This window comes from Manis pentadactyla, chromosome 5 (genome assembly GCF_030020395.1).
Source record: "Manis pentadactyla isolate mManPen7 chromosome 5, mManPen7.hap1, whole genome shotgun sequence".
NCBI lineage: Eukaryota > Metazoa > Chordata > Mammalia > Pholidota > Manidae > Manis > Manis pentadactyla.
The window spans coordinates 83,732,938-83,754,725 of NC_080023.1; the positions used below are offsets into that span (position 1 = coordinate 83,732,938).

The 21,788-nt window shown below is 37.3% G+C and overlaps 1 protein-coding gene across 4 annotated transcripts in view; it reads right to left on the reverse strand.

The window, feature by feature from the left end:
• TRMT10A (tRNA methyltransferase 10A) overlaps positions 1–21,646 on the reverse strand; it is a 30,997-nt gene extending 9,351 nt beyond the window's left edge. The window contains exons 1-6 of one of the 4 annotated variants that reach the window (XM_036914052.2): positions 21,437–21,646; positions 15,562–15,758; positions 14,538–14,700; positions 13,737–13,808; positions 12,226–12,300; positions 2,320–2,469 (exon numbers count right to left, since the gene is read on the reverse strand). In XM_036914052.2, coding sequence (XP_036769947.1) covers positions 2,320–2,469; positions 12,226–12,300; positions 13,737–13,808; positions 14,538–14,700; positions 15,562–15,746 — 645 coding nt within the window. In that variant the 5' untranslated portion in view covers positions 15,747–15,758; positions 21,437–21,646. The other 3 variants (XM_036914054.2, XM_036914053.2, XM_057502467.1) reach the window with 3 other exon arrangements.
• Between the last annotated feature and the right edge of the window lie 142 nt (positions 21,647–21,788).

Here is a 21,788-nt window from a genome sequence, read left to right on the forward strand (position 1 = left end):
GTCTACAGGCACACACCTGATCATCTACATGTGCTCTCTTACAACACTAAACTATGTTTTCTACCTTTATCTTGTATCTACCTACCACTTCAGCATTTTATTAAAAATAATAATAATAAAGAGAGAAATGTGGTATCCACATATAAATCAAGTATAAAAACCAAATGAGTATTCATATTTGAACTGACTGTTTATAGTTCATAATGCATGAGCAAAACCGAAAGTTTCTGTGATGACTGCCCTTGTACTGTTCACTATGTAACTTATTCATTATGTAAGAATTTGTTCTACATGTAAAAACTTGTTTGTTATGCCTCAGAAGATTGGAGACTGACAAAAATTAGGCTTGGGGTGGAATAATGATTGTGCATTGAGCATTGACTCCCCTATACAGAATTTTATTGTCGTTAACAACCATTTGATCAATAAATATGAGAGATGCCCTCACAAAAAAAAAAAAAAAAAAAAAAAAAAAAAAGGACAGACTTCCAATGGTAAAATAAATTAGTAACCGGGATGTAATGTATAGCATAAGGAATATAGTCAAGATATTGTAACAGCCTGGTAGGGTGATAGCTGGAACCTAGAATTATGTATATAAATGTTCTACCACTGTGTTGTACACTTGAAACTCATATAATGTAATACTGTGTGTCAACTACCCTTCAATAAAAAATAATTATTAAAAAAAAAAAAAAAAAAAAAAAAAAAGAAAAGACTTTAGTTCAGAAAATATTATCTGAAGAAGAGTATGTGTGTATGTGCTTAACTGCTAATTTGCAAACACTCTCTTGATGAGTAGTCAGACTATCCAGGGCATCTGTTTTAACCAGTTAACAAATGAGGAAACCAAAGACACTTCGGTCCCTGACTTGTCACAGAGCTCCTCAGTGGCAAATCACAGAAAGAACCCGGCTCATGCCTCCTGACTCAAATATCCGTTCACCACTGACACCACTCTCAGTATAAGGTACTGATACTCAAACTGAATTCCTAGAGACACACCATCACTCTTCTTATGGACGCCAAAGACAGAAGATAAAGCTGCATTTCAATTATCTAACACTAAGAGGCACAACTGGCAAAGACAAATGAAAACCTAATGGAAAAAATCTTAAAGTTTGCCTATAAATTTTATTTGTCCCTTTGTCAAAATAAAATGTTGAATATGAAAATTTTCTCTTCTCAAAATGAAAATACTCAAAGCCTGGGTCTAACCAGAACTGAAGTAGCCAAAAGACAAAGTACAGGAGAAAGGACTAAATTTCTCAATGAGTAGCTTTAGGGATGAAGAATAACATATTGAGGGAGGTGCTTTTGAAGAGAAAATTGTTTTAGTTTAGAGAACCATACAACATGAAGAAAAAAAAATCTGGTTCTATATTAAGAACAAAATAGTATTTTCCCACTAAAAAAAAAATAAAGAGGCTAAAGATCATTCTGGTCAAACTCTCTATGATGCCATAGAGCTGTACTATCCAATTGTAGCCACATGTGACTAAGTTTAAACTGATCACAATTTTTAAAAATTCAGTTTCTCAATCATACTGTACACATTTCATGTGCTCAAAAGCCACACAGCTACCATACTGGACAGGATGATATAAACATTTCAACACTGCACAAAGTCCACTTGCAAAATGGTGATATACAAGAATAATGAATTACTTCACATCATTTTGCTGACATTTCCTCAGACACTTTGTAAAACATGTTTTTTTCTTTAGTTGGGTTGACTTTGGTATGTATCAAGTAGCTGGCAAAGTACAAAATTATATTTTATTTTAGAAAGTGTACTTCTGTAAATTTTTATTTGAATGAGGCTAGGGAGGTAGGAAGAGACAAAAACATGAATACAAGAGAATAGAAAACACATCTCATGAAAATCACACATTTAAAAACTGGTATAAACTTACCAGTTGGCATAAATTTTGCTATAAATTGGTATAAATTTTACCTATGGCCTAGAAATTGATTAGCAGCATATTCTATCAATATAGCAGATTGTTTAGGCATATGGGCTCTGGAACAATCTGCCTCGTTTCAAATATCTGCTTTACTATCTATTACAATTGATCAAAGACTTAATTTCTCTCCACCTCCAGTTCCTCATCTGTAAAATGTCAGTAATAGCAGCACTGACCTCACTGAGTTGTAGTGAAGATTAAGCAAACTGGTAATGTATGTGAAATGCCCTGCTTATCTAGAAAGGTGACTGAAAAAAACATCAGCTATCATTAGTTGTATTGTTACTATTGAGAAAATAAGTATTTCAATTTTGAGTATGAGCAAAAGCAAAAAATAAAAGCTCAGTATCACCTTGTGATGGTTGTGATCTACTAATCCTCCAATCACATAGGCCTTTGACTCATCTAATTCCTTCAGTACCGTAGGTGAATCTGATGTAAGGTAGATCAGGTCTTCTTTTTTAATGAATTCACTATAGTGCTCTGGTTTGATGTGGATATCCTTTAAAAAGGACACAAGGGGAAAGAGGTTATTAATCAATAGAATTTTATGAAAATTGCCTAAAAAGTGATTATTTTCTTTTCCCTACACAAACCCATCCAAAAACACATGAAAGGAAATTTGAAATATTGTTACAATGCATTATTTAGAGCCTACCACTTAAATTCCTTATCACCTCATACCCTGATGACTTACAGAGCCTACTAATGTAATTTCTCTGTCTCTGCAGTTCCCTCCAGTTTACTTCCACACACTGATGGCACACTCATTTTTGTGAAAACACTACTTTCTGTGTGTTGCCTTAATCTGTAGGATAAAATTCAAACTCCTTAACTTAGTAACCCTTTCCTGGATATGGTACTGACCTACCCTTGTAATGTCACCTCTGTTCCAAGAAAACAAATGCATTTTAGTCACAATTGCTCACGCTGTTCTCCAGCCACAGAATGCCTTCTCCAATGACCTCCTCTCCATCGGCATGACTCACCAAACGGAAATGCTTAAAGAGTTAATACATTCCATGCATCTGTTTCTACAAAGATATACATTTGAAGTCTTCTGCACCAAAACTGTCAGGTCAGAGGTACCAGACTGAACAACAGTTGACAGAATTTTGCAAACTATATTGGAAGTATATAAGAAGATGTATCACCAGGCTCACAGGGCATTTACCCAATAATTCTTAAGGAAATAAAAAATGAAACAGGCGGAGCCAACATGGCGGCGTGAGTAGGACAGTGGGAATCTCCTCCCAAAAACATATATTTTTGAAAATACAACAAATACAACTAATCCTAAAAGAGAGACCAGAAGACACAGGACAACAGCCAGACTACAACTACACCAGCGAGAACCCAGCGCCTGGTGAAAGGGGTAAGATACAACCCCCGGCGCGGCGGGACCCGAGCACACCTCCCCCCAGCTCCCGGCGGGAGGGAGAGGGAGCCAAGGACTGCTAAACACCCAGCCCCAGCCACCCGCACCAGAGCGCAGGCACAGTGCATGCGTGGAGGGCTGGAAACTAGGGAAATAGGGCAGCAAGACCTCTGAGCGGGTGCCAAAGCTGATGCCCCTGTGACAAAGAAAAGCGGGGGCTTTTTGAAAGTCTTAAAGGGACAGGGAATTAACAGCTGGATGGAAACAGCACAGGTCACAGCCCAGTGGCTGGAAATTATAGGGGAAAACCGGGCGCACTAACCCCCGGGGCAACAGCTCTGAGACCCTTCACGGAGGTAAACAGACAAACAGCCCCCCCGTCCATTACCCCTCCGGGCGCTGCGAAAGCAGAGAAACAGCCTAAGGCAAAACACACCCACAGAAAGGCAGAAAGGAAAATTCCTACACTTCTGTCGGGAAAGACACAAAGACCCAGCCTACACGCAATTACACAACACAAGCCACTAGGGGTCGCAGTTGTCCCAGTAAAGAAAGGCCAGTAGCAAGAGAAAAGTTTGGCCCTCCCAGCTGACAGTCAATAGCACCTGTCAACATGAAAAGGCAAAAAAATATGATCCAGACAAGACTAACCCAGACAGCTTCGGCATCTGCTACATCTTCCCCTGAGAAGGAACCTGGGGAGATAGATTTAGCCAGTCTTCCTGAAAAAGAATTCAAAACAAAAGTCATAACTATGCTGATGGACTTGCAGAGAAATATGCAAGAACTAAGGAAGGAGAATACAGAAATAAAACAAGCTCTGGAAGGACTTCAAAACAGAATGGACGAGATGCAAGAGACCATTAATGGACTAGAAAACAGAGAACAGGAACGCAGAGAAGCTGATGCAGAGAGAGATAAAAGGATCTCCAGGAATGAAAGAATTTTAAGAGAGCTGAGTGACCAATAAAAAAGGAATAATATATGCATTATAGGGATACCAGTAGAAGAAGGGAGAGAAAGAGGGATAGAAAGTATCTTTGAAGAAATAATTGCTGAAAACTTCCCCAAACTAGGGGAAGAAATGGCCTCTCAGACCACAGAGGTACACAGAACTCCCATGACAAGGGATCCAAGGAGGGCAACACCAAGACACATAATAATTATATTGGCAAAGATCAAAGACAAGGACAAAGTATTAAAGGAAGCCAGAGAGAAAAAAAAGGTTACCTACAAAGGAAAACCCATCAGGCTATCATCAGACTTCTCAACAGAAACCCTACAGGCCAGAAGAGAATGGCATGATATACTTAATGCAATGAAACAGAAGGGCCTCGAACCAAGACCACTGTATCCAGCACAAATATCATTTAAATATGAAGGAGGGATTAAACAATTCCCAGAAAAGCAAAAGTTGAGGGAATTTGCCTCCCACAAACGACCTCTTCAGGGCATCCTACAGGGACTGCTCTAGATGGGAGCACTCCTAAAAAGAGCACATAACAAAACACCCAAAATATGAAGAAGGGAGGAGGAATAAGAAGGGAGAGAAATAAAGAATCATCAGACCACGTTTATAATACCTCAACAAGCAAGTTAAGTTAGACAGTAAGATAGTAAAGAAGCTAACCCTGAACCTTTGGTAACCACAAACTTAAAGCCTGCAATGGCAGTAAGTTCATACCTTTCAATAATCACCCTAAATGTAAATGGACTGAATGCACCAATCAAAAGACACAGAGTACTAGAATGGACAAAAAAGCAAGATCCATCCATATGTTGCTTACAAGAGACTCACCTCAAACCCAAAGGCATGCACAGACTTAAAGTCAAGGGATGGAAAAAGATATTTCACGCACACAACAAAGAGAAGAAAGCAGGTGTTGCAATTCTGGTATGAGACAAAACAGACTTCAAAATAAAGAAAGTAACAAAAGACAAAGAAGGACATTACATAATGACAAAGGGCTCAGTCCATAAAGAGGATATAACCATTATAAATATATATGCACCCAATACAGGAGCACCAACATACCTGAAACAAATATTAACAGAACTAAAGGAGGAAATAGAATGCAATGCATTCATTCTAGGAGACGTCAACACACCACTCACTCCAAAGGACAGATCCACCAGACAGAAAATAAGTAAGGACACAGAGGCACTGAACAACACACTAGAACAGATGGACCTAATAGACATCTACAGAACTCTATATCCAAAAGCAACAGGATACACATTCTACTTAAGTGCACATGGAACATACTCCAGAATAGACCACATACTAGGCCACAAAAAGAGCCTCAGTAAATTCCAAAAGATTGAAATCCTACCAACCAACTTTTCAGACCACAAAGGCATAAAACTAGAAATAAACTGTACAAAGAAAGCAAAAAGGCTCACAAACACATGGAGACTTAACAACATGCTCCTAAATAATCAATGGATCAATGACCAAATCAAAATGGAGATCCAGCAATATATGGAAACAAACGACAACAACAACACTAAGCCCCAATTTCTGTGGGACACAGCAAAAGCAGTCTTAAGAGGAAAGTATATAGCAATCCAAGCATATTTAAAAAAGGAAGAACAATCCCAAATGAATGGTCTAATGTCACAATTATCGAAATTGGAAAAAGAAGAACAAATGAGGCCTAAGGTCAGCAGAAGGAGGGACATAATAAAAATCAGAGAAGAAATAAATAAAATTGAGAAGATTAAAACAATAGCAAAAATCAATGAAACCAAGAGCTGGTTCTTCGAGAAAATAAACAAAATAGATAAGCCTCTAGCCAGACTTATTAAGAGGAAAAGAGAGTCAACACAAATCAACAGTATCAGAAACGAGAAAGGAAAAATCATGACGGACCCCACAGAAATACAAAGAATTATTAGAGAATACTATGAAAACCTATATGCTAACAAGCTAGGAAACCTAGGAGAAATGGACAACTTTCTAGAAAAATAAAACCTTCCAACACTGACCCAGAAAGAAACAGAAAATCTAAACAGACCAATTACCAGCAACAAAATTGAAGCGGTAATCAAAAAACTACCAAAGAACAAAACCCCCAGGACACATGGATTTACCTCAGAATTTTATCAGACATACAGGGAAGACATAATACCCATTCTCCTTAAAGTTTTCCAAAAAACAGAAGAGGAGGGGATACTCCCAAACTCATTCTATGAAGCTAAAATCACCCTAATACCAAAACCAGGCAAAGACCCCACCAAAAAAGAAAACTACAGACCAATATCCCTGATGAACGTAGATGCAAAAATACTCAACAAAATATTAGCAAACCGAATTCAAAAATACATCAAAAGGATCATACACCATGACCAAGTGGGATTCATCCCAGGGATGCAAGGATGGCACAACATTCGAAAGTCCATCAACATCATCCACCACATCAACAAAAAGAGACAAAAACCACATGATCATCTCCATAGATGCTGGAAAAGCATTTGACAAAGTTCAACATCCATTCATGATAAAAACTCTCAGCAAAATGGGAATAGAGGGCAAGTACCTCAACATAATAAAGGCCATCTATGAAAAACCCACAGCCAACATTATATTGAACAGCGAGAAGCCGAAAGCTTTTCCTCTGAGATTGGGAACTAGACAGGGATGCCCACTCTCTCCACTGTTATTTAACATAGTACTGGAGGTCCTAGCCACGGCAATTAGACAAAACAAATACAAGGAATCCAGATTGGTAAAGAAGAAGTTAAACTGTCACTATTTGCAGATGACATGATACTGTACATAAAAAACCCTAAAGACTCCACCCCAAAACTACTAGAACTGATATCGGAATACAGCAAAGTTGCAGGATACAAAATCAACACACAGAAATCTGTGGCTTTCCTATACACTAACAATGAACCAACAGAAAGAGAAATCAGGAAAACAACTCCATTCACAATTGCATCAAAAAAAATAAAATACCTAGGAATAAACCTAACCAAAGAAGTGAAAGACTTATACTCTGAAAACTACAAGTCACTCTTAAGAGAAATTAAAGGGGACACTAACAGATGGAAACTCATCCCATGCTCATGGCTAGGAAGAATTAATATTGTCAAAATGGCCATCCTGCCCAAAGCAATATACAGATTTGATGCAATCCCTATGAAACTACCAGCAACATTCTTCAATGAACTGGAACAAATAATTCAAAAATTCATATGGAACCACCAAAGACCCCGAATAGCCAAAGCAATCCTGAGAAAGAAGAATAAAGTAGGGAGGATCTCACTCCCCAACTTCAAGCTCTATTATAAAGCCATAGTAATCAAGACAATTTGGTACTGGCACAAGAACAGAGCCACAGACCAATGGAACAGACTAGACAATCCAGACATTAACCCAGACATATATGGTCAATTAATATTTGATAAAGGAGCCATAGACATACAATGGCGAAATGACAGTCTCTTCAACAGGTGGTGCTGGCAAAACTGGACAGCTACATGTAGGAGAATGAAACTGGACCATTGTCTAACCCCATATACAAAAGTAAACTCAAAATGGATCGAAGACCTGAATGTAAGTCATGAAACCATTAATCTCTTGGAAGAAAACATAGGCAAAAACCTCTTAGACATAAGCATGAGTGACCTCTTCTTGAACATATCTCCCCGGGCAAGGAAAACAACAGCAAAAATGAACAAGTGGGACTATTTTAAGCTGAAAAGCTTCTGTACAGCAAAAGACACCATCAATAGAACAAAAAGGAACCCTACAGTATGGGAGAATATATTCGAAAATGACACATCCGATAAGGGCTTGACGTCCAGAACATATAAAGAGCTCACACTCCTCAACAAACAAAAAACAAATAACCCAATTAAAAAATGGGCAGAGGAACTGAACAGATGGTTCTCCAAAAAAGAAATACAGATGGCCAACAGACACATGAAAAGATGCTCTACATCACTAATTATCAGAGAAATGCAAATTAAAACTACAATGAGGTATCATCTCACACCAGTAAGGATGGCTGCCATCCAAAAGACAAACAACAAATGTTGGCGAGGCTGAGGAGAAAGGGGAACCCTCCTACACTGCTGGTGGGAATGTAAATTAGTTCAACCATTGTGGAAAGCAGTATGGAGGTACATCAAAATGCTCAAAACAGACTTACCATTTGACCCAGGAATTCTACTCCTAGGAATTTACCCTAAGAATGCAGCAATCAAGTATGAGAAAGATCAGTGCACCCCTATGTTTATCGCAGCACTATTTACAATAGCCAAGAATTGGAAGCAACCTAAATGTCCATCGATAGATGAATGGATAAAGAAGATGTGGTACATATATACAATGGAATACTACTCAGCCATAAGAAAAGGGCAAATCCTACCATTTGCAGCAACATGGATGGAGCTGGAGGGTATTATGCTCAGTGAAACAAGCCAAGTGGAGAAAGAGAAATACCAAATGATTTCACTCATCTGTGGAGTATAAGAACAAAGGAAAAACTGAAGGAACAGAACAGCAGCAGAATCACAGAACTCAAGAATGGACTAACAGGTACCAAAGGGAAAGGGACTGGGGAGGATGGGTGGGTAGCGAGGGATAAGGGGGGGAGAAAAAGGGGGGTATTAAGATTAGCATGCATAGGGGTGTGGGAGAAAGGGGAGGGCTGTACAACACAGAGAAGACAAGTAGTGATTCTACAACATTTTGCTACACTGATGGACAGTGACTGTATAGGGGTATATAGGGGGGACCTGGTATAGGGGTGAGCCTAGTAAACAAAGTATTCGTCATATAAGTGTAGATTAATAATAAAAAAAAAAAAGCAGTTCCTGTGTGGTGACCTCCAATGAGTTCTACACAATGATATAAAGGACATATAAAAGTGTAGGCAAAGGGTCTGTTTGTGTTTATACAGAGGATCAAAGCCTAATTTGGCTACCCCAAAAATGAACTAAGATACGGTATGAAAAAGAACTTCCAACATCAGCACTCTTGGGAAGACTCATGCCAGAAGATGATCATCAAAAAAACCCCAACAAAGATCCACGCACTACTACAGGTGTAGATGCACTCATCCCACAAGTTCCTGGACTTGCCATGGGAATGAAGAAGGAGATATCTAAGCTGGCCTGTGTATACCATGAAACAACAAATTTGAATGGATCTATACTGTTGGAACTCAACCAAGAATTAGGAGAAGTGCAAATTGTAGCACTCCAAAATCTTACAACTACAGACTATTTACTGTTAAAAGAACATATGGGATGTGAACAGTCCCCAGGAATGGGTTGTTTTAATTTGTCTGATTTCTCTCAGACTGTTCAAGTTCAGTTGGACAATATCCACCATATCATAGATAAGTTTTCACAAATGCCTAAGATGCCTAACTGGTTTTCTTGGTTTCACTGGAGATGGGTGGTAATTACAGGTATGCTTTGGTTACGTAACTGTACTCCTATTATGTTTATGTGTGCCGCAATTTAATTAGTAGTTTAAAACCTATACATGCTGAAGTTACTCTACAAGAAGATATGTCAAAGAAATAATCAATCTTTCCATGTTTTCTTCCGCCTGCTACTTCTATAGCTTTTCTTCTTCCTTCCTAATTACAACCGTTAAATAGAATTCGTGCCACATATTGAATTTACCGAGTATCATAATTCTTCCAAGTGGTAAAGACACCTCAAGAGAAAGGCTGGGCATAGAAGCCACAGGGCATAAATATGCAAAGAAGTAAAAAGCTAACCTTTTCAAAAAATAAGGCTTCTCTCTCACTTACCAACTTAACATTTCCCTGTATGTCCCCGGAAGATGACTGGTTAGCCAGAGACGATTAAGATTCCTCAAGGGAGGAAGAACCTAAGACAGGCACAGTTGCGGGGGAGCCATCAGGTGAGAAAATGGGGATCAACAGAGGTGAGGCTTAGAACCTCACCCCCCTGTTCTGAGAGAAATCTTCTGCATACATGGATGTTTTATTGCCCGTGTCTAGCTTGGATTAACACATAGTCTACAGGCACACACCTGATCATCTATATCGGTTCTCTTACAACACTAAACTATGTTTTCTACCTTTATCTTGTATCTACCTACCACTTCAGCATTTTATTAAAAATAATAATAATAGAGAAATGTGGTATCCACATATAAATCAAGTATAAAAATCAAATGAATATTCATATTTGAACTGTTTATAGTTCATAATGCATGAGCAAAACCGAAAGCTTCTGTGATGACTGCCCTTGTAATGTTCACCATGTAACTTATTCACTATGTAAGAATTTGTACTCCATGTAAGAACTTGTTCGTTATGCTTCAGAAGATTGGAGACTGACAAAAATTAGGCTTGGGGTGGATTAATGATAGTGCATTGAGCACTGACCCCCCTATACCGAATTTTATTGTTGTTAACAACCATTTGATCAATAAATATGAGAGATGCCCTCACACACACACACACACACACACACAAATATATATATATATACACTTCCAATTGTAAAATAAATAAGTAACCGGGATGTAATGTATAGCATAAGGAATATAGTCAAAATATTGTAACAACTTGGTATGGTGATGGCTGGTACCTAGAATTATCATGTATATAAATGTTGAATCACTGTGTTGTACACCTGAAACTAATGTAATACTGTGTGTCAACTACCCTTCAATAAAAAATAATTATCAAAAAAAAAAAAAGAAACAGGAGACCTCTCAGCTAAAATGTATAACCTCTTGATTAATAAACAGTGACTTTTCTGGAAAATGGTATATTATAAATGTGACCCTTATGCTTAATAAAGGCCCCAAGAAGGACCTGAGTAATTAGAGACCAGTGACCTCATGTCTCTCTGGAAAGCTGGTAGCAAATTTGACAAGCCATAAAATAACTGAAAAGTATGCCTATTCTAAATTATTACTTTATTCCTTAGGAAAATAGGCACACACATAAAACTTTGTAAATACACTGTATTTTGAAAATTTAAAAAGCCTTTGAAAATGTTTCACACAATGGGCTATTAATACAAAAATGCAATCATTAAGGAATTGGTGAGTCTGAGAGGGAAAGTTTGTCATGGCGAAAACTGGCTTTGAGAAAGAAGAAAAGTATAGGTATAGCCTAGTACTTCTCTGAATAGGATAGGGTTCCTTAGGAATTGGTATGAAAGCCAATTTATTAGTTATCTTTACAAATGACTGAGAATGGTTCATCCCACTAGAAAAAAAAAGTGAGCCACATACATAATTTTAAAGCTTCTGGTAGCCACACTTAATAAAGAAATAGGTGAAATTAATTTTAATAATACATTGTATTCAATACAATATACCCCACAATTTTTCATTTCAACATATAATATTTTTTAAAATTTCAAAGAGACATTTTACATGACTTTTTTAATACTAAGCTGAAATCCAAATGTATTTCACATTTACAGCATGTCTTAATTTAGACCAGTCACATTTTATAAGTTCAACAGCCTCATGTGGATGGATAGTGGGCATCATATGAGATAGCCAGGTTTACAAAAAACAGAATGCAAATACGTTTCCAGTTTTAGAATGACTTTACTCTCATAAACAATGTATAGCCAGTTTGCTAGGTAGAGACTGTATAAAGACATTTAAATTTTTCCTTTTTTAAAAAATGTTTTATAGATGGCAGTAAAATAGTAAATGAGATTAATTAGAGCATGTACAAACTAACAGAAACCTCAGTCTCTAACTTCTCCTTCATAACCTTCGACTTAGGTATAGTGATATACATGATTTGCCGACTGCTGATTCCTGTATTTATTAGCATTATGTAGAATTAATGTCAAAAAAATGTAGAATGTTAAGCATAAAAATACTTGGAATTTTGTGAGTTAATGTATTTAAATTACCTTCCAGTTGACCCATCCTTTGTCATTCTCATCCATGTTCTTTTTCAACTGCCCTCCATGGCTTGTCAAGTAAAACTGATAAAGAGATTGGTAGGCACAGAAAGAGAAAGCAAATGAAAAAATTAAAGTCCAATGAAGTTTGATATTGCCCTCATCTGAATATCAATGAAACAAAATATTTTTATTCTAGAAAAAAAATTGTGACATGCTTTAAAGATGCAAGAATAAATTTGTGGTAGAAATGTTTTGTGTATCTCATAATCCATTAACTTCTGTAATCCACTACATTTTCATCCCATTTTTTTAAGTAGCTATAATCAGCCTCTCCCCTAATGACCACTTTTTTACAAACTCCGTTTCCATGTCAAGTTGCCTTCCCTTCTCTTTTGCCATCACTGCTACTTTTCTTTATCAGTCCAAAGTTTTCATAATTTATCTTTGGTTCTAAACCCTGACACCTATTTCAAGTCTAATCAATTCTAATTAAGAATAATATGAAATGTAAAATTATAAAATTACTATTACTTGGTGCCAAATGATTTCCCTCATTTGTGGAGTATAACAATGAAGCAAAACTGAAGGAACAAAATAGCAGCAGACTCAAGAGACTCCAAGAATGGACTAGTGGTGACCAAAGGGGAGGGGTGGGAAGGGCAGGTGGGGAGGGAGGGAGAAGGGGATTGAGGGGTATTATGATTAGCACACATGGTGTGGGGGATCACGGGGAGAACAGTGTAGCACAGAGAAGGCACACAGTGGATCTGTGGCACCTTGCTGCATTGATGGACAGTGACTGCATTGGGGTATGGGTGGGGACTTGATAATATGGGTAAATGTACTAACCACATTGTTTTTCATGTGAAACCTTCATAAGAGTGTATATCAATCATACCTTAATAAAAAAAATTACTATTACTTGATAAAAACAAAGTATTGAACCAAAAACATATTAAGAATTTCAGGTTCTTAACATCAGTAAGCCAGTGTTAAGATCACCTAAAATTCATATCAATTCAGTAAGAAAAGGACCCTACTCTGAGAAGCAGCCAACTAATCTCACAAATCACTCCCTCACTCTAGCTAACGAAGTACCTTTCAAAATGATCTGTGACTTGAAATCCTTTGAAACAACTACCTACCAGGTGACACAGCACACATCAGGCAGGGGCAGTCCTGCCACTCCCAGAGGGAAAGAACTGAGAGCTGAGGATCTTAGCTGTATGAAGATATGTGTATGTCCTTTAATATAGATGTTGAGCTACACAGCTGTGAGCAGGTCAATGTGTGCAAGACTCATGATGACTGTGCAGTGTGTTTCTGAGAATGACATGTGAGAAAATATTTAAAATACTTTATTTTTGTAGGAAAATAAAGCATTTTTCAAATAGGCATTTTATTCTCTAAGGAAAATCATCTGTAAGGCTCTTGGCAAGGCAGCCAGGATTATCTATGCCTTTTCCTAAGAAGATACAAAAGGAAATTAGAGTCTGTTTTAAATTCCTCAAACATACTTGCACAGGATGCAGTGCTCGTCGGTTTTCTGCATAGCATCGTTGAATCTGCTTGTGAAGTTTCTTAATGTCCTATAAAAGAGTGCAATTTTTAAAACATTTTCAATATCTCCTATGGCCATTCCATACCCATGGTGGAGCAGAACAAACAGAAGGGATAACTAGATAGGTATATTTTTTCTTTTGAAATAGAAATCTTTTCTGGTAATTTCCATCCAATTTCCTTACATACTAAAAAAATAACTACTATAAGTAAAGTAAATATTGTGTAAGTGACCCATAATTACCTATTCTGTATACACTTAAAATGCTAGTTCATGAATATATCCATTCTAAGAGACAAGAAAAGAACAAAAAACTCTCTTAGAGCCACACTATTGCTATTTTTATAGCTTACCAATGATTTGGAAAATAACTAAAACATGTTCTTTTCACCAGCATTCTTCAAACAACCAGGTTTCTCAAACAACTAAATAAAAATTCTATTAAGCCAATCATATTTCTTATTTTCTTTTTCCGATTGGAAATAATAAATAACAAAAAACACCCATAAATCTTTATGATTAATATAGTTATTGTTTTATAATTTAATTGTGGTCTCTCTTCCTCCCCCCTTTATCTGTACATACATATATAAATAAAAGTAATTTATTAGTTAGTTTAATTTAAGGGGCACAGATTTTGAAAACTTGATTTTTAAGATGCATTTTGGTACATAAATTTACACCAGAGTGATATACGTATTAAGAATTATTCAGCTTAGTTTACCTACAGGATTTTTCTGACAATGATTCATGATACCTTTAATACCATCAAGCTGTCAAAACTGCAATCAATGATAAGGCGAAGTGTGCTATGAACAACATCTCTTCGAACACGTTTCCTGTCATTTCCATCTGAGTTTGATTCCAATTGACACTGTCGCTCCAATTGCTTTCTTTTGCGTTTTTCCTTCCGCTTTTGTCTAAAATTAGTAATTGAAATAACTTTTTGCTATTTGTATATTCAGATACTTACAAGACTCTTCTAGATAGACAAACAATTGCCTTTTAAAATCATCAGGCTGAACCTTATGAAACTGCCACTTCTGTGGACCAAAAATGGTCAAAATCAGCAATTTTATATAATCCATCTAAAAGCTTTAGATAGGAGGGAAATGAGTTTGCAGAAACAATATAATGCTTTCTACAGAAATCCTAACTATACTAATAATGATCTCATTTATTATTGGTATCACACTTACTAAGGAAACTTCATAAATAGTGAACTTGAGAGTTGTGATGAACTTTTTACTGTTACCATTCTTCTCCTACATGATTTTCAAGCAACATTTATATGGTATAGAAAAAAAGCAAAGTAAAATTGTTGCCAAAAAAAAGTCTCGTATACTTTTTCTCTAATCTATATTACTTATAGCTTATTTTCCCCAGTAAAGTTTCATGTTACACAATAACAGCTTCAGCCTAACTGCTCTCATTAACACCTGAAATAATTCTAGTGACATCAATCTTAGACCCAAATTTGATCATTCTGAGGTAGTTATTTTTGTTCTATATCTAGGACATGGATGCTAACTATATCCCTTATCTAAGTCAGTTGTTACAGAAACTGCTGCTACACACAATAGTGTATGGTGTGAATTCAACATTGCTAAAAAAAAATTCAAATTGGTATACAGTTTTAACAGCCAATTCACCATGGTAGCTAAAAATATGCATAGCCCCAATTTTAATTAACACACTTTCAATGTGTCAAAAGGCTATGTAAGATTCAACATTCCATATTTCTGAACAAGAGTAGAATGTATGTGCATTTGGAAACATACTTGCGGAGTTCTCGTTGCTCTTCCCATTGTTTCTGTTTCATTAGCTTCTTCATTTGTCTTTTAGATATTGGTTCAAACTCTTCATTTAATCTTGGCTTTTGGCTCTCCTCTTGATCTTCCCTTAAACCTTGCTTCCTTTCAACCTTGTAAGGCTCAGTAAATACTGGCAACATTTCAGATGACATTATTTGATACCTCTGAAAAATTGAAAAGCAGCTTTTGATATGGACAGATGATTCACACACACACACACACACACACACACACACACACACACACACACACACACACAAATCAACCAAAAACAAATGACCAATAGATGAGACTAAGATTAAACCACACTATAATGAATAAAAATGCTAATTTAGGCAATTAAATGTTATTTTCTGGTAAAGATCACTTGATGAAATGGGGATGTTTTCATATACTACTAGTGGTCATTGCACAATTTTTCCAGAAGGCTACACAGATATTTCTTAAAATATTGACATCTTTTGACCCAGTAATTTCCTTAGAATACATTCCTGTACACTAATCAGAAATATACACAACATTAATGCTAAGGGTATATGAACTGCAGTGTTATTTTTGCAATGAAAAATTAGAAACTACTTGAGTATCAGCAAAAGGGAACTAAGTAAATTGCAGCTCATAACAGGGCTGGGAATACTAAGCAGCCAGTAAAAATCATGTTTCCCCAAATTATTTAGTGATAAAGGGAAATGATTATTTTAAATAAAAATCAAAACCAAAAATGACATATACATAATGTCTAATTTGGTTTTAAAAAGCATAGACACACGTTTAATTCTTACCCATCATTTTCTGCATTTTTCTAATTTTATATAATGAAAATATAGTTTTATAAAAGTAAAAAGGGAGATGTTTTAAAGGCTTTTTGTACCAAGTCCCTCTGCCTGTACCATAGTATACCTTTAAAAGGGAGATGGAAGACACCTATTTGTAGTGTTCAATGCTATAGTATGAGGGGAATCAACGTTTATCACCTGAGTGTAGTCACAATGGATCTTTGACAAAAGATATACTATAGATTTGTACACTTTGGACACTACAGAAAACAAAGTTTATACTCCACCCCCCCACCCCCCGCTCCATATATTTCATTGTAAATATTCCAATAAAGTCATGACTTAAAAACAACATATATAAACTGATTCTATTATCAGTCATGGAAATGCTTAGGGCCACCTCAAACATCTTAATCTGGATTTAACCACTCACATCTTTACATATAAATATATAGATACATATTTTCTAGAACTGAACTTGCCCTTCAGATTAGGGAAAAACTAGAATACTGAGATTTCTTTGCCCCTCAATAGATTATTAACATCAAAGCTTAAAAATGTATTTGTTATTTATCCTTACCAAAACCTAACCATGAAGCTTGCAAATGTTCTGTTGGCCTTAAAGAAAATTCTGTGATCTGTGATTCTTTTTTTACAGAGATAGCTAACAAGTCTGTGCACAGAAACTAACAACTAAAAAAAAAAAAGAAAAATCCCCAAAATTCTAACGAAAAGACAAAACCTTTGCAAAACATAAATAATAGTTTTATTACACGGTTTTTGCTTTCTCCTAAAGTACAATGTTGTAACAGGACATATGGGGAGAACTAAGCAAACTTAGAAAGCTTACCAAGTTTGAAAGACAGGAAATTTTAAGATGTGTGCTTTGGAGTCTACAGCAAAAGCCCTGGAATTTTGTTAGGTCACAAAATTACTACGAGTGGGAAAGAAACATCTAGTAATCCAAGTAAGAGTTCACAAGTTTTCCTTATACCTCTAACCAAACAGTACCCTTGGTGTGGGGGAGCATCTCCTAAAAATAACAAGTCAAATTTGATTTTCCACTGGAAACTCCACACAGGCAAGGATGACCTGTTTCCACATTGTACTACTAACACAGTGCCTGGCACTTAGTACATGCTGATTACACAGTGATGGAATAAATAAATGAGTGAATATGACAAAGGATTTTTTAAGCTAATGAAAATAGTGCTAGCAAACATTTATTCTTACTGTGCTTAATAAAAAATTTATTATCTAATTTAATCTTTAGAACAACCCTGTAAGATAGACAGTATTATGTCTACTTTACAAAGAAGATATAGTGAGGTTAAATAACTTGCCCACAATTGCAAAGCTACTAAATAATTCCTAAGAAATAAGGCAACTAGAACACATCCAGCACAAAGTAGGTCCTCAAAATACTTGTTGAGTGAACAGATGAAGTGATGCAGCTGTGATTCAAACCCAGATCCAACTCTACTCTTTTTCAGAAATCCAAAATATTATTTAGAAAATGAGGGTTTCCAAAGAATGGTGTTGGAGGGCTCTAAGAACACTTGTGTCACTGAAAGATAAAAAAAAATAGCTCCAGTTTTATTCCTATACCACTGAATCAAAAAATTTGGACAGATTTCCTAGAAATGGTTGCCATAAGTTCACGTTTTGAGGCACCCTGCTTCCCAATCTTGAAATACATGGCAGTAGTAGATGAAATATTAAAAGGGCAAACAAAAGAGGTATAGCCTCTCTCAAAACCACAAACAAAAATAGATACTGTTCCTGCTGGGAGGCAGCTGGAGGTTTTCCTAGCTTTAAAGTAGTATGAATAATAATACAAAACTAAGGATGGAAGACAGTTTAAGATGAACCTTAAACAAGTGTTGGGGGTGGGACTCCTCTTTCCATGAGAAAAGCCTGAAAACAGGTAAAATTAGATTATAGCTTATCCGAAGCTGAGTACTTGGGGGAAACTTGCAGGAAGCAGACATGGCTGTCTGCTCAGCTACAACCTGGGCCAAGACAAGAGGTGACATATGAACTTATACCACTACAGAACTAGAGCTCCTGTATATGTTCTGTTGTGGACTGAAGCACTGAACAGGGCCAGGGGTGAGAGCAACCACAAAATCAGTAGTAGACTGAGGTGGTATGGGCAGTGAGCAAAGGAAATAATTCCATTCAAGATAAGTCTGGAAAGCAAAATTACAAAAAGACAGGAATGATGGAAAAAAACACCAAGTCAACAATCAGGAGATACATTCACTGTATACCAATCGACTATAGGGCAATGTGAAAATACTTTAAAATTAAGTTAGGTTATAATCTTTTGGAGATCATAAGGAGGAAGAACTGTGAAAACAAAACAGGAAATTAGGACACAAAAACAGGCATAAAGCAAAACAAGAATCCATGAAAAAGAACCAATTCGGAAATGAGGAAATGAAGAAATAAAAATTTCAACACATGAGACAAATTCCAGATTACCTGGGGTCCAAGAAGTAACTTATGAATTAGAAGATATACCAATAATCTGATTTTCAGATGGAGAATGAGAATGAAAAAAATCTATGTTGCAGCAGTTAGAAGATTTGAGTAATAGGATGAGAGACTACAGGCAAAAAGGTAACTGGAGATAAATATATAACCTTGAGTACATTCATTTAAAGATGTTTTTAAAAGGCTGGAAATTAAGGTAAGCATTCCACTTAAGAAACAGAAGAGAGGGACACATGGTGTATGTGGGGGGTCATGGGGAAAACAGTGTATCACAGAGAAGGCAAACAGTGCATCTGTGGCATCTTACTACACTGACGGACAGTGACTACATTGGGGTATGGGTGGGGACTTGATAATATGGGTAAATGTAGTAACCACATTGTTTTTTTCATGTGAAACCTTCATAATAGTATATCAATAATACCTTAAGGAAAGAAAAAAAAAAAAGAAACAGGAGACAGGGGAAACTCAGTAAGCCTGAAAAACTTAGAAGGAAGAGTATTTAAAATATATCTTGATCTCTAGGATCACATATATTTTACCTCCTTCCCACAAATGGTACATTAAATAACAAGTCAGCAATTTATGTATACAAAATAATATAGGGTGGAAAAAACAAGTTAAACCTGCTCATTAAGCTAAACGTGCAAACTTCAAAGCACAGTTAAAATTTACAGGAAAGAAATTGCTCTCTTCACTTAACAATGATTGATATTCCAAGAGAGAACACCTCCATTCATTAGTGGCATCTTTTTTCTAGTTCTCTATTATGTTAAAAAAACTGCAAGTGTTGATTGGCTCTATGTGAAAAATTTTTAAAGCAATAGATAGCAATGCTTTTCAGCTCATGTACACGAGGGGGAGCTTTCACCTTTCCTATATAAGAAGTCCAAGTTATATTTAACTTGGCCTATCATTGCTATACTCATGTTTTTAAACAGCCTATCAAATACAAGCAAAGGTCATGAGCTATCAGCATCATTACCATTATTATTTAAGCTATTCCCAATTAAGGCCATGCACTCCAGTAAGTCATTTTTTAAGCTTTGAATAAGCTAGATACACTGAGGCATGGAATACAACAATGTGCTAGCTTGAGATCCTATAAATTATTGCTTACAGCACACTTCACAAAGATTTTGTACCAACTCCCTCTGCCTGTACCATATAACAAGCATTTCACTATGTACTGGCTTGTTCGAAACATCTGTTAAACACAACATAAGTTTTACTAGATATATTATTTTAGTTGTGGCCAGTTTATAAGCTCCATGGCAGAGTTTTGTGTTGTTTCCCTCACACGCAGTGAAGCTCACAGTACACTTAAAATATTTAAAAAGGTTACTTTGTAACCATTACAGAATTATTTGTGTGAAATTGTTTATTTTGGCATATAAAAAATGTGGTTCATTTAGTCATATAAGTAGGTTATCAGTTGGTCTTATAAAACTAAGAACTGGATAAAGATAACTAAGACTTTTTGGGGTGGGATGAATACGTAAAAAAGTATCTCAGTCTTCTTTGTATTTCCACGTAGCACAGTTTCGGGAGTGAGGACACACATCATAAATCACTGAATGGCCATAAGAAAAGTTAAAAAAAAACTTCCATGGATTTTGACTGGGCTAAAATATAGTCTTCATAATTTGTGACACAGCCTCCTTCCAGCAAGATCCAAAAGAATATCCAATAACTGCAGAGTGGAATTAAATGAGTTGACAGTAATAGGGAAAAAATACCCTTTTCCAAATCTTTGCCAGATCTGCAGTAGCGAAGGCTCTGGTTCAGCGGCCAGGTGCCTCGGACAGAGGGCCAGGCTGGGCTGCGGGAGGTAAAACACAAACCAAAAAAAGTGATAGTCATCTGTTGATATCCTCTATTTCTAAAAAAAAAAAAATGCCCGAAATTCAACACCTAAAATGTTTCAGTGAAATCAAGTAACACCTCAGTCTTCTTCAAACGGTCCTCAGCTCACCACCTCTTGGGGACGCAGCACCTGCAGCGACTGCCCCCGGCTCTCCGCACAGGTCAGAGCGCTTAGTCTCGTCCACGCCTCGTCGGAAAAACGAGGCAAAGCAGCTCTCAAGAGGCACAGAGACTTGCCCCCAGTCTCCAGCCACCACGTGGCAGAACCACAACTCGTCTTCACAGTCCACATACCCCTCTTGCCATTTTTTGTAAACTCTCTTCACAGGAAATTAGAGACCGACCCCAAATACGTCGAACGTAGGCGCCCTACGGGGTAGGCAGAGTCCCGCCCCGCCCTCCCTCCCTGCCGCGGCCGACGCACGCTGGAAGCGGGACTAAACTGCAGCTAGTGAATCAGGGAGCAGTCGGCGGCGCTGGCGGAGAAGCGTTCTCTCTGACGTCATTTCCCTCGGGGACGGGGTAGCTGCGACCGCTTCTGCTGTCCCCGCCCCTCTCCCTGCCACTCCCCTTCTCCCCGGAAGCCCTAGTTGCTTGATGAGGGCGGCGTTGGCCCTCGCCACTTTGGCGCCCAGAGGGTGCGAAAGGGTAGGCGAGTGCCAGAAGACCTACGGAGGAGTAAGGAGGAGTTGTCGGGGTACCTGAGAGCATGGGCAGAAAGCCTTTCTGGATGTTGCTCACGAGTCCTTCGGAAACTCCAACTCCCAGAGGCAGGAACCATAGTTAACACGGACAAGGTCGCGGCGTTTCCTCTTACGTCATCTAACTGCGCCAACTTCACGCTGCAGTGGGAGAAAAAGGGGAAGGAGTTTAATATGGGGCGGGGTCTGGAGTTAGCGATTTTGGAGTGGGAGGTGGTTGCAGTGGTGTTTTTCCTCTTCAAGGCGAGTCCGTCCTGTGCGTGTGTATTCGTTTCATATATTCCTATGGGGATTGGGGTGAAGTGGGGTAGTGTTAAAAATTACTACCCTTAAAAGTTCCAAACAGTGACGT